This window comes from Pinus tabuliformis, chromosome X (assembly GCF_031772625.1).
Source record: "Pinus tabuliformis cultivar Carrire ecotype Pingquan chromosome X, CPIR1, whole genome shotgun sequence".
NCBI classification, from domain to species: domain Eukaryota; kingdom Viridiplantae; phylum Streptophyta; class Pinopsida; order Pinales; family Pinaceae; genus Pinus; species Pinus tabuliformis.
In genome coordinates, this window is record NC_142308.1 from 568,103,224 (window position 1) to 568,122,725 (window position 19,502).

Genomic DNA, 19,502 nt, shown 5'->3' on the forward strand with positions numbered 1-19,502 from the left:
TGCTTGCTTTTGTTGTTTAAATTATGAACATGAAGATGTTGCTTTAAAAATTAAAATAGTTTCTTGAGTGTTTGCTGGGCACTGTATAGTTATACTCATTTAATGCCAATTTTTTGTTTTTTTTGTGCCCTAGGTTTGAATTAGTTCACTACAAATGTCAAATATGCCAAAAGCCTTGGACCCATTTTGGGAGTATGGGGAGGCTGTTGGTGGGGCAAATCAGGCATATATATCATGCAACTTGTGTGGGACCAAGATGTCAGGAGGGATTACACGATTGAAATACCATCTGGCTAAACTCTCTGCATATGATGCAGATGTGATGCCTTGTATGGTTTCTAGTGCAGAGGTTATACAAAAAGCTCGTGAAGCAATTGTTGAACAAGACAGAAAGAAAGCTGCTAAGGAGAGGCCAATGGTCTCAGATAGATAGCTGCTAGTTTTATTTGTTTTGCAACTTTTGCTACATATAAGTTTATAACTCATGATGATGAAATACTTTTAAAGTTTTATATATGTGATGTTGTTTTGTTTGAGTCCTTGATTGGACAATTATCACTATCAGGGATTAGCAGGATATGTGATGTTATTTTGTTTGAGTCCTTGATTGGACAATTATCAGGGATCAGCAGGATTTGGTATCGCCTTTGAAGTTTGATGTATCATTTCTATTTGACATCATATATATCAATGTCTTCTTCATATTTATGTGCCAATGTGTTTAGTTCATGTTGTTATTGCTTTATATGTTTAGAAATCTGAAAAAAATGAATATATTATGCATTTTTTATGCTTGCCGATATTTGCCGATATTTTGCCGATATTTTCGCCGATATTTCCGATAAGATATTTTCCGGACCCTCGCCGATATTTTCCCGATACCGATATTATCAACACTGATTTAGATCCTTCCAGTTTTGAGAAGGCAAATACAGTGCAGGTGTGGCAAGATGCCATGACAGAGGAGCATAACTCCATACTAAAAAATGATGTCTAGGAGATTGTGCAAAGAGCAAAGGGTATATCAGTGATTGATTTCATGTGGTTGTACATACTACAAAGTAAAGCATGAAATTGATGGAAGCATAGAGAAGTACAAGGCCAGGTTCTCAACAAAAGGATTCTCCTATTTCTCGGTATACTTCCATCAGAAACATATGTCTCTTGCACCAGTTTTGGGATGGCCTTTATATCAAATGGATGTAAAGACTATTTAGTATTTTCTTAATGGTTTGATTGAGGAAGAAGTCTCCATTAATCAAATGAGATGTTTTGAGGTGCATAGGCATGATATCCATGTGGGCCCTTTACACTCTGAAGCATGAACCACATGCATGGCACTCTAGGATTGATGAATGCCCATAATTTGGGCTTATCATTGTTGGATTATGTGCTTGATAGATTCAATCTACTTGTCTTGGTGCTGTATGCAGATGCATGAACCACATGCATGTCACTCTAGGATTGCTGAGTGCCCATAGTTTGGGCTTATCAAACAGCATTGTTGGTTTCAAAATTTATCATGTGCTTGATAGATTCAATCTGCTTGTCTTGGTGCTGTATGTAGATGCTTGATATATTTAAAGGTAGTTATGAGAAGTTCATTGCATGGAGAAAGACATAGTTGGCACGTAGGTTTGACAAGAATGGCATCAACTGATGCATTACTTCTTAGATCTAGAGGTTTTGCAAGATATAAGGGAGGTCTTCCTTGGACAAGGGGAGTACACTGGAGATTCTAAAGAGATTTATCATTTCAGATGATGGATTGTAAACCCTTGGCCACTCTTATGGTCTCAAATCTAAAGTTGTGTGTTGATTTAGATTTGGATTTGGTAGATCCTTCATTCTACGAGCAGTTGAATATTTCTTTATATATCTTCTGAATACCAAACCTGATATTTGTTTTGCATTAAACACTGGGAGATGGTGAGTCGGTGTCCTGCATGGTTTTGTTGATTATGATCAGGGAGGAGATGCAAGCAATTGGAAGAGTACTTCAGGTTGTTTCTTCAAATTGGGTTCAAGTATGATGTTTTGGTTCAAGAAGAAACAAGCAATATTCGCACTCAGTTCAACGAGAGGCAAAGTATATGGCAGCTAGTTCTATTAGCTGTAAGGCCATCTCGATTCACAAGTTGATAGCAAAGTTGACCAAACAAATGATGGAGCTTATTGTGGTATACTATAACAATAAGAGTTGGATCAAACTCTCTAACTATCCAAAGCTTCACTACCACTTCAGGCGTATAGATGCCTAGTACCATTTTCTCAAAGAAAATTCAGAAGGGAGCAATTGTTCTTGAGTATGTTCCTCTAGTTTCACGAAGTCACAAAATATTTTGATAAGGCTTGTGATGAAGGGGAAGGTTCAAATCACTAAGGAAGAGACTAGATTTGGTGGAGGACACTTTCCTCACAAAGAGGGATCGTTACGATTTTTACTTTGGTCGCCTTGATAGTAATTTTTACTTTGGTAGCCTTGGCTGCCATGAGGGAGTGCTTCAGCAATGCCATACCTTGATTCCTATGCATCGTGCTTATGCAATCGTGATAAGGGCACCATTGAGGATAGCAATGGTGCAGCACTACAGTTATGTAAAAAAGGAAGGCATGTACATGCCTTGCATCATACTTGTGCAATCATGAGAACAGCAACACTGAGGATAGCAATGCTGCAGCACTATAAACTCGTAGGTGCAACAATGTAGTTATGTAAAGAGAGATAGACAAGGAGTATGCATAATTAATAACATTTGCAGTATTTGATGTCATCCCAAATTTAGCATTTTAGTTTTTAAAACAGATGCTTGTCTATTTTTGAGTTTGCTTTTCTTTTTTTAACTAAAAAAGTGTGTGCAGCCAGTACCAACAACTTGCAAAGCCAATACTAGCAGGAACTTGTGACTTGGCAAGGGCCGAGACACTCCCATACTATCAGGTGCAACAATGTAATTACGTAAAGAGAGATGGACAAGGAGTATGCATACTTCCGACATGCATACGCCAACCTTGTAACATTTCCAGTATTAGATGTCATCCCAGATTTAGCATTTTAGATTTTAAAAACTGATGCTTGTCTATTTTTGAGTTTGCTTTTCCTTTTTTAACTAAAAATCTGTGTGTAGCTAGTACTAGCAGGAACTTCTGAATTGACAAGGGTCAAGACATCTGGAGACACTCCCATATGGGGGCCCCACTCCAAGGAAATGTCTACCCTTCGAACCTCATCACAACAGGTGAATATTGATCATTCAACATGTAAAAACTCTAACCCGCTCTGGTTTTGAACCTATTACTTCCAAGGAAGTAACACATGTTCTTAACCATTGGACCCTATAGGAGTTTAATTTTCTAAAGTTACCTTAGTGCTATCTTTAGGGTAGTTCTATTTTTGTCTAAAGTCCATTGAGATAAGGAAACTTCTAGTTGTAGATAGGGCACACTTTCCTAGGTAGAGAGCCATTCTTGCATGCAGATCAAACTCTCCTAGTTGATGCACTTCTAGGTAGTGGCTCAAGCAGGGAGATGCATTGTTCTAGGCAAGAAACCTAATGATGAAACGTTTTTCAAAGAAACTCAATGAAACATTACCAATTAATAATAAAATCAACTCAAGAATTTTTTAAGTGGCCACAAAACACTCCCCAAATCTGCTAAAGGGGGCTTCCTAAGGTTACCTAAAGAAGTCTTCCAACCCACTCTTGTTAATATTCTAAAATACCAAAAGATAGAAGATAGTCTCATAAACATTCAAAAATCAAACCTGAATGAAAAAAGGACACTCAAAAGAAAGAATGAGAGTCAAAACCTTGATGTAATAATCATTTAAGATACAAAAATAACATTGATAATATGGGAAGAGTAAATCTGCCATATCAAGACAGGGTGAGGGCATCCATAAATGCTTGGTAGATATTAAGGTTGATTCAGATCAACCTTGATACCTTGGAAGTCAAACAAGTATTTTAAGGGAAACTTTGCGTTAGTGCCAAGTCTTCTCGAGGTTTTGAAATTGTTCCTTCATAATTACCAACATATATCCACCTAATATCATTCTTCCAACATTCATTTGTTCGAACCTACCTTCAGCAAGAAAAAAAAATCCTTCCTAAGCTACATAGTAGCATCAAAGGAGACATGAATTTGATCAAGGGATTCCACGAGGATAAGGAAAGAATTCATAGAAGATACAATCATCTTATAGCTGATCTTCTTAATTCTAATTCCATGATAGATGTGGAGCCGAACAATGGAGTTTTACTTGGAATAATAGATAGAGTAGCAAAGCATTCTCAATGAAAATACTAAAACTTTTGTTGAGTGAAGATTAGTTAGAAAAAAGAATTGAATGTCAAATCCTTTATCCTTGAGAGAGCCCTCTCTAATCACTATCATATATGATTAAATTTAACAAAAGGAGAGACACAAGAATATTTACTTTAGATTTGAATTAATGAGGTTGAATAAGATACAAGAATGGAGGAATGTACATATCCGTCTTTTGAAACTAATACTGCTAACCCTTCTTAAGTAGTCCTTGCACCTTAAAGATGCCTGAAAGAATGGAAAGCTAAGGCAGTATTTGGAAACATTTTCAAAAAGATAATGGATTTGTAAGAGAATGACAAATCCTCCAAGACAAAATTGAGGTAGAGATTCCAACCCGGGAGAGATTTAACAAAGGATGAAATCCTTTCAAGTAGTCTAGATGGCATGTATGAGAAAGAGGAAATCTTCCAAGAAGAAATCCAAAACATGATGGTTAATAGAAAGAGACAGGAACACTAATTTTTGCATAAAACTACTTCACCTAGGAGAGCCTCTAACAAAATCTCTAGAATTGTCAAACTTGACATCAATATGGTTAGAGGCCATGATAAGATACACAAAGAAGCAGAACTCTTCTTCAAGGCCTCACTATTGGACCTGAGGTTAAGTATCCAACCAACAAAGCAGAGGTTATGAAGTGCATTCCAAAAGTGGCATCAAAGGGCGTGAACTTCAAACTCATGACCATTGTCACAAAAACAGAACTTCATGAAGTCATCCTTAAAAAATAACAAGGCACTAGGAGTATAGGGAAGATCAAAAGAATCCTAATCACTTCTCATCCCAAGTCTCTCTCTCATGTTCAGTTTATTGATAAAACTCTCTTGGTTGGATATGCCAGCATAAGGGAAGCTCAAAATATCCTAGAGATTCCAAAGTCCTTTGAGAAAGCTTCAGGACAAGAAATTAACAAGGAGAAATCTAAAGTCCTTTTCATTAAAGTCCGCCCTAAATTACAAAAAATAATTGTAGACATCTTAGGGTTTCAAAGAGTAGAGCTCCCAATCCAATATTTAGGACTCCAAGGACAAATATAAGGCACGAAGCAAGGGATTGGAATCCAATTATGGATGAATTTACGACAAATATCAATTGTTAGACCACACAAATTGCTACCTTTGGCAAGCAGAATTGTCCTCATACGATTTTATCCGAGGACCCTCTATATCAAAAGCTCTGTGTCTATACCCATAGTGCAAGCAACCATCCTTTTAAAAATAGATGGTCATTGGTAACATTAGGAACTTCTTATCAAGAGTAGTAATAAATGTAAGGAAATGTCACTTCATTTCATGGACAAGGGGAACAAGAATTAGGAGAATGGTATTGGTCAATAAAGCCTTGATAGTGAAGTTGTATTGGAGGCTTCTTAAGAGACAAGATGCACTTTAGAGTGTAAAGTTTTAAGATTGTAGTACTTGGAAGTTGGAAAACAAAGAAGCTAAAAAAATTTACAAGAGTTGGATCTTCCAAAAGGGTCTGCCATTTAGAATAGCAATATCTAGAGTAGAGTTTCAACTGGAAACCATATCTTTTGGGACAACCATAAATTCTGGCAAGATGCATGGAATGTGCACCTATCCCTCCAAAAAGTTCATTCCCTCTAAACATTTATGGAAATATCAAATCAAACAAATTAGTCCAAAATAAAGTACCCATGGATTGAAGTCCCCATAAAAGGTGCCCATGGGGAAGTGAAGACCACCTTATAGAAGGATCCTAAAGAGTTACCTATAGAACTTCACAAAGAGGAAAGCTTTCCATTCATTTGGAACTAAGCAAAGGGAAAATTTGGGAAAAAGATGGAAAATATGTCAAATGTTGGAATCCAGCTAGTAAAGGGTCTCATTCAATGAAAGAGAGTTATGCCCTATGCCTTGTTGCCACACAATCTAGCAGGGTCCTAGGAGGGGAACCTATGAGACAACTACCAGACCAAGTGACAACAATGGGACAAGGACCTACTGTCACCTCAGCCGATGTCCCCTACTCTTTACGGACTTTCACCGATGGGAGGAGTTTCGATAGGAAGGAAATCACTCGCAATGATAAAGTTAATGACAACGTATGAAGTGATTTCAAAGACCCATACGAAGAGAGGCACAATAATGGTTCAGTGCTTCAATGAAGCTAAAGGCTCTCCAAGGAAGACCTAGAATGGAGATCAAGACTTAGGGCTTGAGACTTGCAATGACAATAGGCTTACACAAGGTCAAGACTCCAGAGGTGAGATAGGACCTCTCATTAAGCTTTGTAAGATGATTTAACACCTCCCATAGGCCTTTCACTTTTCTTGAGAGACCTAGGAAATTCCTCCAAGGTATTCACTAGGTCAAGGTAAGAGAGAGGAAAGGGTTTCTTATGATTTATTCAATCGAATACTAGGCTCATACAACCCTCAAGAAAGCCACTTTTCCAAGGACAACTAACTAGGTTTCCGTTCTAGGGCATACCTAGGGCACACAAATTTATGGAGAAATAAACGTGGAAATTCTACCAAAACTTGATATCCTCTAGAGGAAACACAAAGAAAAAGTTTTGTCCAAACGGAATTTGAAAATTCCTCCTCTAAAGGATTTCACTGGATGCCCTAGATAGACGTCCAAGGAAAGAGGGGCCAAAATTTTGGACAAGAGAAAAGAAGGAAGAATCACCAAACTTCTCGGACCAGTGCCTAGTTCCCTAGGCTATCGAGTCTAAGATGATTCAAAATTTTCCAAAACCATCTTCAAGGAGGCTAAAGAATGATGCCCTAGCAGCAAATCTTTAACATTTACTCACGAAAGATTTATTAAGTTTCATGGAAAAAAAAGTAAAATCTCATCCACTAGGAACATTCATCAATTGTCATGCAATAAGTAACATATGTAATTGTCAACCAAATAGCATTCCAAAATCATTTTCAATAAATTACGGCACAATAGCATTTACTAGTTGCAACAATTCCATACATTAGACATTCTAAAAAGAAAAATACTCAACAAAAAGCACTTACAAGATGACAAATTGATATATCCATTCACAAATCATGTAGTAGCTCCAAGAAAGATCGACATTCTAGCTTCCAAAGATATCAAAATGTGCATCTAAGAGTGTCCACTAGCGTCCAAGAGAAAAAGTGTGAAACTCTTTACAAGAGAAAGATCCAAGTAATGATGATAAGTTCTGACAAATGAGACTCATCTCTATTTACACGAGTCTCTACTAATTTGATTTAGTCTAATGAGCCCCAACAATTAGAAAATAATGTGTAAATAACAAGCCTTGGTTACAAGCCAACCAAATAGGCATAATAAGTTATGAAAAAACCATCCATAAGTGAGCCGAAATGGTGACGTCATGATGAAGAAGGGTCATCGGAGCACCTCGTTGAGTCCTTTAGGTGCCAAGATGAGAGAGAGGGCTCCATGAATGATGGACAAGGGGATGGCCACTTAATCTCTATGTAAGTCATCATGTGGGTCCCCAAATGGGTTTGGGGCACATCTGTTGGTCCCATGGGTCTCCAAATGAAATATAAGCATGTACAATGCTCTAAATGTGGGCTATGATGATGGTGTCTGTCCTCCCATGTCACAAGGATGAGAGAAAGCTCCTTTGGGCCTTGGATCAACTGCCCTGATCATGCTAAGCCAACTAGGTAATGTTGGTCTAAGTGCATCATCTCATGAATAATGTGGGGCAATGAACAAACAGTTGTAGGCGCTAAGGGTGCTTATGACATGAAATGATGCTACTACACATGATGAAGTCCCATGGTTCTCAACGCATCCTCTACAAATGTCAATATGATCCTCTAGTGGGCTTGGGCCCCAGTTAAGTTTCCTAGCCCATGATGAAACCATTTGCCAATTACATATAAGATCCAATGCGCTTCCTCACCTTCCAGTACAATAATTCATTAGTGCATCTAAGTGAATCAAGCATGTTAATCCAGGGCACAAATGAGACTTCTAATGGGCTTCCCTTCCAAATTTGGGGCTTTGAGAATGTAATAGTGTTACCTCCCTAGGTAGGAGTGGTTAATAAACAACCATATTAAATGTTCCCAACCCCTAAGGGAAAGGCAATTCCAAGGTACACCCTTCAAGTGATAGGGATCATGTAAATAATGATGAGGTGGATAAAGACACAGGGGTCTCAAGGCCAAATGCCATGGGCTCAAGGGTGGTAATGATGACAAATATCCACATATTTCGATGTATAAAAGTAGGAGGGAGCAATTGTGGTACATGAGTTGCCTCGGCCTTTCTTTTTTTAGCCTTCTTCATTTGTCTTTTGCCTTTTCTTGATTTATCTTTCTTATATTGCTCAAGGCTCCCAGAGATGAGAGCATGTTGTGTATGATATAATTAGTGATTACCTCCTTAAGGTGGGGTTTTTCATTGTCCACTAGGGTTTGGGACATGCATGGGTTCCTTAATGATGGGGGGGGCACTCATGGGGCCCTAGGAACAAGGGTGATGGCCATAATGAAGGAGTAGAGCTCATGTTTGGCTTTTGCCCACGTGCTAATAGAATGTCCCATCCATCTTTTGCAATTTATGATATTCCTTTCTTTTGTTTGTGGCCATGATATGCTTTTATCTTCTTTTTTAGCTGCATCAATCCCCGGGACAACATTTCCAGGCTCAATCCAGACATGTGGACAAGGGGAGGGGGTGTACCAGAGCCTTGATGACACGGAGAGGGAAGATGATGAAATAGGGCTTGTAATGAGCGAAGGGGAGTGAAAAACAGGACCGCGCTACCGAAATCGAGGTGTCCCAATTGGTGTCCTTCCTAAAGATATAAGCCAATAAGGGTGATCCCACGGGACTAGGGTTGAGGATTAACCACTCATTTAAGGTGAGGGAACAAAACTACAGTCGAAACCCTTCCTTCTTCCAAGTCACCCAATAATCCACGCCCAAAGTGCCCAAGAAAAAAACAAGCATAAGCACCCGATTGTACAATGAAAAACATACCTTTAGGATTTAAATGGACCACCTTCAAACATACGCTCTCCATAAATGGGCGAGGGGACATATGATTGGCTTAGGGAGCTGAGATCAACTAGCACAATATATCGACTACATCAGTGGTTGTTAGGGGTTGTTGGTTGCCAACTAAAGACAAATCTAGGAGAAAAATTCTCCTATGGGGTCACCCACTTTTCGTGGGTAACATGCCTGAAGCCCGCTAAAAATCTTCAAAAAGTTCCATGCCAAAAAAGATTATCACTCAACTATTTAGTACAAATCTATCGCCTTTCTCTAGCTAACCATAGGTAAAGAAAAATTCGTGTTTGAAAAAGTTTGAGGAGAAGAGAAATTGTAGGGCCATCACAAGGTAGCAAATGGATGGAAGAGGAAAAAGATACAAACATATTCTCTTACATTGTGATTATGCTAAGCAAATATGGAATCTATGGAGCAATTTCAACGGTCATTCTCCTCCAACCTCATCTTTGATTGAGGCTCTAATATTGAAGAGGCCAAAGACATTCTAAAGATGATTGGATGGGTATCTCTAAGCTTTATTCTTTCTTTCCTATAGAAAGCTAGGAAGAACGAGATTTTTTAAGAAACAATTTGGGATGCAACATAGATTTGGGGAAGATGAAGAGGACCATTTTGGAAATGGTAAAAGCTAGGGGTAAGATGGGGCAAAACTCCAATCTAAGTGCATTAAAGTCTACCTACATTAGATTGATGGACATCCTCCTCAAAAGCTCCCTTGCAAATAGACAATGGTTAGACAAGGAGTTTTGCAAACACATATGCAACCAACCACACAAAGGATGGCTCAAGTTTTATTTCGATGGGAAATAAAAAGGAAACCTCGAATGAGCAAGAACACAAGTTATACTCAAAACTCAAAATGGCCACATAGTGTTGTGTCACTCTAAGCCTTTTGGATTAAAAATAAATATGCTTTGGTGATGGGAGTAGCTGAGTCCCTAAAACTTGATTTCAAAAGAGTCCTCTTTGAAGGAAACTTAAAGGTTGCAATCAATCACTTGCATGGAGAAAGCTTTCAGAAATAACATTTGTAGGTTAACTTACCTATGTAGCTCAAACAATGCTCCAGCAACATCATTCCTTCCTTTAATAGAACAGGATGTACAACAATTTGCATAGCAAAGCTTCAACAATAGCAAGGCACCTCTCTTCAACAAATTGTTTGCCAAAGTGAAGGTGCACTAGTTTCTATGGAGGGAAGAGAGGGGGAAGAGAGACGAAGGGAAATTAGCAAACAACTCTATTTCTAAGTTGTCTTATTTAGTTTTGCATGCATAGTTAGAGAGTGCATATCACTAAACACTCTTGCATGAGGATATTCTAGCCAAAGTTAAGGGCACAAATCTCTAGGAGGAAGCTCCTTAATTTAACATGGCTATCTATGCAAAATAAGCGTTGTAGAGATAAGGTTTAAAACTTCCGATTAAGAATTTGTTGTGCATGTGCCCAAATTCAATGTATCCATCCTCTTTCCTACTCTATAAGGTAGAAAGAGAGTGCACCTCTTTGTGCATTGAAATTTGGGACTATGAGATTGGAGTTGTTTTCCCTCTTTTCTGTTCAAAATTAATAGAAAAATCAGATGTTGTTCTGAGTCTTCAAAAAAATTAGCTTACTAATCTACTCACTATTATTTGATTTTTGACATGGGATGAAAACTTGTACTTGTTGAAACTTTTTAAGAACCCGTGTATGAATAGTGAGACTGCTACTTGTGGAAAGTTGTCATGAGATTTCAAGGGTGAGATGTATGTGATTCGTGCTTAAGAAAAGCACAATAGACCTATCAGAGGTTGTTTTTAGGTTTTGTTGATTTGTTTTTTTATACGACTACATTCAATGTCATATACAAAGACAAATTGGAAGGTTTATCTAACTTCATCCCATAGAAGTGTTATATACAAATGTTGTTGAAGGAGCATTATCCATAAGACTTTGTATAGAAACTAGGTGTAGAGTTGACCAATCCCACGTTGTTGGAAAAACATAAGAATATGGCAAAGACAAGCAAGTCATCCTTGACTCTATGAAAGATCATTTTATTACTCACATCGTCAAGAAGAGCATAATATATCACATGTTTAATGCTTTAGTCACTCTATTAAGTGAGAAAACCAATCGAAAGATGACGTTGTAAAATAAGTACAAAGCCACACATATGAGCAAAGAGAGAACTATGATGAAGATTAATGAACTTTGTGATAAATTAACAGTGATGGGAGAGGAGGTCAAGGGTGAAGAGTAGGACACATAGCATTAAGTGGATTCTCTTCTTCTTGGAAACCTTTTGTCTGTGGATTTTGTGCCCAACAAAAGCATACAACCTATAAGAAGCTACAAGAGAACTTCATCCAAGAGGAGATGAGACTACAAAGTGTTGCACGAACAAAACAAAGAAAGGAAGCAAGAAAGGAGGACCAAGAAGAGTTAAAAAGACAAGAAAGAGGATTCAAGTTCCTCTAACCAAAGAATGAACTTGAACCACGTGAAGTGTTTCGAGTGTCAAAAGCTTGGGCACTATGCTTCTCAACATCATAAGGAGAACAGGAAGCAAACAACAATAGCAAAAGCAACTTGCAAGTGCAAAAAGCATCAACTAGATTAGATGAGCTTTCATACAAGGTTCAAATGCACTTCTCCATGATCTCATGCCTATCATCTAACATTGTACTATGCTAGCTAGCATGTGGGTAGTGGAGCCTCTATACATATGACCTCTAATAAAAGGGCCTTGAGCAAAATTTGGAGTAGGATGTAGGCATGCAAGTAGAACTTAGCGATGACACCTCCTATCAAATTGCACGAATGGGATCCATCTCATTCTAGATGTCATTAGGTGATATCCTTGAGCTTACTAGTGTTTTCTATGTTCTATATGAACTAAAAATCTTCTTTTAGTTTTATTGATGCAAAATCTAAGATATATCATTGAGTTTGGTGATGAACAAGTCCTCGACTCGAAGAAATGCTCAAATCTTGATTAAGTGGCCACAGGCGTTCGAAAAGGTGGTTTTGTACAAGTTGCAAGGGGGTCCTCTGAGAGCCATCAGTGCCACATAATTAGGAAATTCCTTGGGAGGATGCCTTATGTGGCATTGATGTCTTCCATCATGGATATAGAGCCTTCTACATTTGAGGAAGTAGCAGATCAACATGTTGGCAAAATGCCATGGTGGAGAAGTACAACTCCATTGTGAAGAATGATGTGTGGATTATAGTGATTGGACTAAAGCAAAAGTCAATGATTGCCTGATCCAAAACGGATCATCATTTTATTTATCATTTATTTGGTACTTTTTAAGTCGTACAAATGGAGCTATTAGCTTGTAAGACCCATTTTAGGGGTAGTGCCCACTTTGGTGATTTGGCGTGCAAAACCCTCCAAACCTTGTTTGAGCCCTTGAATGGCCATTTTTGAGGTCAAAACTTTGCAAGCTTAACTCCCACCTCTTAGCATTGATCTACATTTGAGAGCTTTCCAACGACATGAACATCAGCTCAATCAGAGTTTGTATGTGAAAGTTATGCTTCTGCAAGTTAACCTAACCTACTAACCATGGTACCAAGTGGATGTTACATTAGCTTCCATTAACACACATGTGGAGCTAGTCAAGTGTGGACTTTCAAGAAGATTCTAGAGGGTCCAAAACACTAACATTAATAAGGGTTCAAGGATACAAAAACCCTAACGCTAACCCTAAACAATTATTAAGTTGTTAAATTCAAGGGTACTAGGAAAGGAAAGGGTTCCATTCTTATTGTATTGTTTATGATTCCTATTACCCACCCATGTGTTAATCGGAGTTTGTATGTGAAAGTTATGCCTCTGCAAGTTAACCTAACCTACTAACCATGGTACCAAGTGGATGTTACATTAGCTTCCATCACACACACATGTGGAGCTAGTCATGTGTGCACTTTCAAGAAGATTCTAGAGGGTCCAAAACACTAACATTAATAAGGGTTCAAGCATGCAAAAACCCTAACAATAACCCTAAACAATTATTAAGTTATTAAATTTTAGGGTACTAAGAAAGGAAAGGGTTCCATTCTTATTGTATTGTTTATGATTCCTATTACCCACCCATGTAGGTGACCCCTAGGAGGATTTTTTATCCTATTATTTCAGCTTGCCAACCAGTAGCCCTATCATGATCCATAGATAGCTAGCTTCGTATGTTTCTCATCCATGCTCCAATCTGTGCTTTCTTTCATCAAACCTGCTCATTTGATGAAAGTGGATCATCTATTGTAAGGTACATTAACCATTCAAGAGCTTTCATTTAATGTTTAAGGGCATTCCAGTATGGATCATAGGTTCAATTGGATGATAAATCGCTTTTGATTGTACACTTGATCCCATGCATCACCTTGGTGATTATCACTTGCCTCTAGTCCAATGTGACCTTCCTTTTAGGCCTTTTTTTTCACAATCCAGGAGGGGCACAAATAGGAGGCTCTAATGGATGGGTGCATGTCCATGGTAATTCATACTTCTTAACACCTTCCATCTCCCCAACATATCCACGTCCCATCTTCGGGTTAGTTTCTAACTGTTGCAAATATTGGTTCCTTGTTTTCCTCATCCTTGAGTAGGGGCTTGAAAATTTTGCCCTAAGAGGTTGATGAAATAGAGAGAGAAAAAGCATGTGCCAAATATTAAAATGCAGAAAAGTGGCACAGATAAAGGAAAGTTCCTAGACAATTAACCCGAGCTCTACCCCCTTGATTATCTCTCACCTAGTTACTTGCTAATGTATGAGCTATCTAAATAAAAGGAACTTTGAATATCCCAACCGTAATGAGCATGAAATGCTTCATCTTGAAGGGGGATCTTAAAGGGGTCAATAATGAATCAATGGAAGCTTGTAACCCAAGATATATATATATATAACGAAAAAAACACTGAGTGGTAAAAATAGGCCGAGGAAAGGGCTAACTCATGTCACATGATTACCCCTTTTCATAACACTCAAGGATGTTGGAATTTCATAGCCGGTATAAGACAGTGGCATCCTCCATGAAGTAAACTCCATATCATGTCATTGATCACTTACACCTACTGATTGAGCCTAAGAATTGTTCCTACCCTTAGGGTTGGAAGCACCTAATAGAGCCCTATAACAAGCCTCCCATATTTAATCATGGTAACTTGTTTCAAAAGTGTTGTTGAATGTTTTATGGCTCTAATATCTCCTTGAACAAGATTTTCATCAAGTTTCTCTCATATAACCTAAGAGTAGCTTCTTCCCTTTGAAATTCCATAAATGATAGCAGGCCACTTGGATTTAAGAAACAAGTTTGTCTTGCTCTCTCTCTCACTCCTTGAAATTGCTTCCATCAGTCCCCTTCCATAGAATTATAGCCCTAGACTAGGAAAGGGACTAGTCCTATCTCTTGTGCCAATCTATAAAATAATATAAATAAAACCCTCACTTTTTCATTTTTGATGTTTTATAGGGTAAATCACAACTAGATTCAATATTATTTACTTAAACATCATTGTCTTAGCATTAGGCTTTGTAGGCGTTCATTTGAAAAAACAAACATATTATTCTATATGCATTTTTCAGCCACTATTTAGGGATAATGTCTAGGGTTTTATTGTTGTTCGATTTATTTTCAACCATTGGAAATTGTTGTAATTTGTTCTCTTATTTACTCATTGAATAGCCCTAATTTTTCACTTATCTATCATAGATTTTAAGGTTGTTTCTTATTGCTATTATAAATTTTTGCATTTTGTAAATCTGTTGATTGAAACCCAAGTTTATAACAGCAAAGTATATTTTCTTGATGGCATGTGTTTGGGTACCTATTTGACCCCCTCTAGGTCTAACTAAGCCTTCTAGATGTAGCCATAGGGACCTCTGAACTCACTTTCTTGAAAATATACCTTAAATCACCCAAAACCTTAATCATTTCATATTTAAGCTTCAATGAATCTTGTAATATACCCCTTAGGGGATATTTAGCCTAAATCATTTGGGTTACTCAATCCGTAAGATCTATAGGGGAAGCCTCCCTTGTGAGGATCATATCCAACCACGAAAACGAGAGTAGTTGTTGAAGTGATTGTGGTAACTAATCCCATTGTTGCTCTCACTCTAGATAGCTCAGAGAGGCTTCGCACTAAGGTGCTAGATTTTGGAGTAACAATTCCATAGTTGACCATAACATTTAGAAGTGGGATATTGAAGCATAATAGAGAATGAAGAAGATCGTCTAACAACCATACTAGCCATAATGTCCATGGCAACTCCATAATGAGTGCTCCTTTCTTTGTATTTGCATTTCATAACTAAGACGAAAAGAGCAAAGCAGGGGCCTCACCTTCTAGCTAGGTTTTTCTTGTATTGGGTTTTCCCTAGGTACATATTGTGTTCATTGTGTGGACGGCGTATTATTTGCTTATCTCTTTAATTTCAGTTTTAACATATCTATTATTTCATGCATTATGCTAGTAACATTAGATCTGAAATCTAAGTAAAACAAAATACAATCAGAGATTTCAAACTATTATAGTGGAATATCCATGGCAGCTCCCAGATCACTGACTATCAGTGGCTGTATAAAGTTATGCATGCAGCAAAAGGCAACATAGAGAAATTCAAAGCTCAGTTTATGGCCAGAGGGTTCTCCGAGAAAAAGGCATTTGACTGTGAGGAGATTTTTGCTCATGTTGCAAAGTATGCCTCTATCAAATTCATTATGTCGTGTTGCCATCAGTCTTTGGTTGGGTATTTATATCAAAGTAATGTGAAGACGGAATTTTTTAGTCGTTTGATTGAGGTGGAGATGTACATAAATCAGCCAAGAGGCTTTGAGGTGCACGGGTGTGAAACCCATGTTTGCAGGTTGAAGAAAGCCCTTTATGGGTTGAACCATGCACCACATTCGTAGTACTCCAAAATCAACGAGTAGCTTTCATGTTTAGGTTTCACTAATACAGATGCAGATTCCAAATTTTACTGTTTGGTTGTTCATTCTAATCTGCTTGTTTTAGTCCTCTATGTAGACGATCATACACTTACTGGAAATCCAGTGAAATTCATTACATGGTGCAAAGCAAAATTGGAAAAAAAAAATTGACATGGACATCAGCTTGACACGCACTTTTTTCAGTCTAGAGGTGTACCGTGTAGCAGAGTGCACATGAGACCTTCCTTGGACGGGTTAAGTATGCAGTCAAGATTCCGAAGAGATTACTGATGATGGACTGTAAGCAGTCCATGGCTACTCCTATGGTAGCAAATCTGAAGTCTTTGGTTGATTTCAGATTCAGCTTTGATTAATCGATCTGTGTGCAGGCAGCTGATAGGTCTCCTGATGTATTTAGTAAATACAAGGCCTGACATTTGTTTTACAGTCAAGACCTTAAATCAGTACATGGTGGAGCCCAGTTGAGCCCAGTTGGTTCGAGTTCAGGTTCGGCAATGATTAGGTTCAGTTTGAGTTCAAATTTTTTGAAGAGGTTAGAATGATGTTTGTCATTAAGTTCGCCTATATATATATAAAATGAATTATAGGATAAAATAGTAAGAAATCAACATAAGTAAACATCAAAAATGCTATCATGGACATGGAAACTGCAAGGATAAATTACAAGCTTGAGTTGTGACATGAAGTTATGAGTTTTGATGTATGGACTTGGTCAACGGCTATGAGGTTCAATGAGGTTCGCCGAACATCAAAAAAAATTTAAGGTTCGCCAAAATTCGAGCCAAAGGTTTAAGTTCGATGAACCTTGTGACGTAGGTTGGATTCATTGGGTTAATGCAAAACATGTGTCCATCAGAGACTCCCATCTCCAATTCAGAAAGCCAGCTTATCTCTTTCATAGAAATAGAGGCAGAAGTTCAACAAGGTTACCAATAATGAGCAGATGTACCAGGCATTTCCAGGATTTTGTGAGCAAATTAAGAATTGAGAGAAGCCTGCCTACACGCTAAATTCAAAAAGGTGCCCAGCATGATGAAGAGCATTTTGCCTGAGGATTTAGAGGCCAAAGCCCAGCATCAGGCAGCCATGAAGCCCAAACCCAAGCATAATGGCTACGCTGGATCTAAAAGTTCTTTATGCCTCTAGGTATGTTTATTTCTGTTACATCAATGCCCTGATGTTTTCTCTAAGTTCTCATGTTTTAAGTAAAGTGAGAACTAGTTGTAACAGCAGTACCTACAGACCGGAACTTCCATGTTTGACCCTAATTTTGAGAATCTCCGTACTTTGTACTAGATGCTCTCAACCAGAGAACTGTATAACAAAATAAAAGGTTTTTTAATATAAACAAAAGTATTTATACAAGCAAAACTCATGTCAGAAATTTTCCAAAGTTATAAGTGCCTAATTTCTTAATGCTGGTCTCTGTTCCTCACAAACTAAAAAAATGAGGAATTGAAACCATTTAATCTTGTTTCTGCATCTCTCGTTCCAGTACTCCTTGTTTTTTATCAAGTCATATCAACCAACTAGAAAATTCTGGGTTCCTCTGCTGTGAAAAAACCCATCAGTATTTAATCGCTGGTAGACATATGTCTTGATGAAAAAACTACCGAGTCCTAAATGAGAGGTGCCGAACAAGATTAAATAGTATGGGTTCTATACTTTTTATTTATGTAGGACATAGGCATCAAAAAATTAGCCATTTACTTTGGAAACTCTCTAACATGAGTTTTGCTCTTGTGACCACCCAATCTCAAATAATTTGAAAAATAAATCCCCGACTTTGAATTGATAAAAAAGGGTCTAGAATACTTCTCAGTTTTTTTGCATTTATTTTTACCCCCACTGTCTAGTCTACATTAACTCTTTTCATGAGAATCAAAGGTCGAATTTAATTTTAAGATTGAAGATTTCGTACGTGAAATGCAACAACGTATATTCAATTTAGAAACCCTGACAAAATCCACTTTATTTTGCCTAATATTGAACTCATAATAAATAATGATGCACATTCAAATTCTACTTTTCACGGTCAATTCGAGACCTGCAAACATGATCTAGTCAACGCATTGACACTTCAACATTGTCCCTTTAAAACATCCTAACAAAACCCTAATGTTGAATTCCACTACTATTTGTATCTTCAAACGGAAACCGTGACTCAAAATATACGTCCATTCCTGCAGATAACGGAAATAAAGTTGGGACTGCGAAATCGTATTCGAGGCCGTTTCACCAACTAACCCTAGAAATGACAACTGCAACCCTGACAGAAAACCACCTCAAACCCTCCTTATTCCACCGTTATAACACGAAATTTAATGGCCAAAAGAAATACATGGCCAAACTTTTCGCAAAGTCAAAGTCCATTGTGAAAAATTAAGCAAAAAATATCGTAGCCTGCTACCAAATCCAGCAATGCTTTCACTTCTCACCATCAAACCCTAAACGTTGAAAGCAAAAGATTATTTAAAAGTATATGTATGATAAATTTAACTTTTTAAATAAGCTACTCACAAGCGTTCGAGTAGAGTGTACTGGGAATTCGCAGTGAACGATGAAACAGTGCAGTGCATCTGGTGTAGAATACCCAGAGATTTCTGAATGGATCTCAAAACTGGGTCTAATGTGGTTTTTACATCTACGGGAGCGCCGCCATTGCCTGCAGATGCCCCGGGGTTTTGGGCGTCCATGGAAATTGAACACAAGACAAAGTGCAAATCCGAAAGTGGGCGACTTGCCGGGTCCAACAGTGAGCGGGGCACGAATGACGTCTTTACGATGGAAATGAACAATCAATTACCATCGGACAGTGCAGTATTTCAATAGAAAGGTTCGTATATACACCGTTTGAGTGTGGAATGCAGTTTATACAGTTTAAACTGGATTGCCAAGCTTTAAGAGTGCACTGTGCATATTCACACGGCACGTTTATAAATATTTATGGTTTGTAAACGAGTTCGATGGATATTTATTTTTAAATTGGTAATTAGTGGGAGTAGTGTAGGTGAGGATTGACTACAAAGTTTTATTATCGATTTTTAAGATGGGTGTATTTATTTATTTATTTTCACCTTAGGGATGGGGATGTTTGGGGAAACGTTTCTCTTAAGGTGGGACACTTGATTTTAAAAATGATATTTTTAGGTGGTTTTTTTTGGGAAGCTTAATATTTAATTCTAGAGTTTTATTAATGATACGTAATTAATGGTAATGTTAAAT

At 37.8% G+C, this 19,502-nt stretch overlaps 1 protein-coding gene across 1 annotated transcript in view; it reads right to left on the minus strand.

Annotated features, from left to right (window-relative positions):
* The window catches only part of LOC149141285 (mediator of RNA polymerase II transcription subunit 10b-like), a 29,672-nt gene extending 10,484 nt beyond the window's left edge, over positions 1 to 19,188 (minus strand). Inside the window, exon 1 of the mRNA XM_089447192.1 lies at positions 18,798 to 19,188. Within this exon, the coding sequence (XP_089303318.1) occupies positions 18,798 to 18,973 (176 nt within the window). The 5' untranslated portion in view covers positions 18,974 to 19,188. The remainder of the gene's footprint in view (positions 1 to 18,797) is intronic.
* Between the last annotated feature and the right edge of the window lie 314 nt (positions 19,189 to 19,502).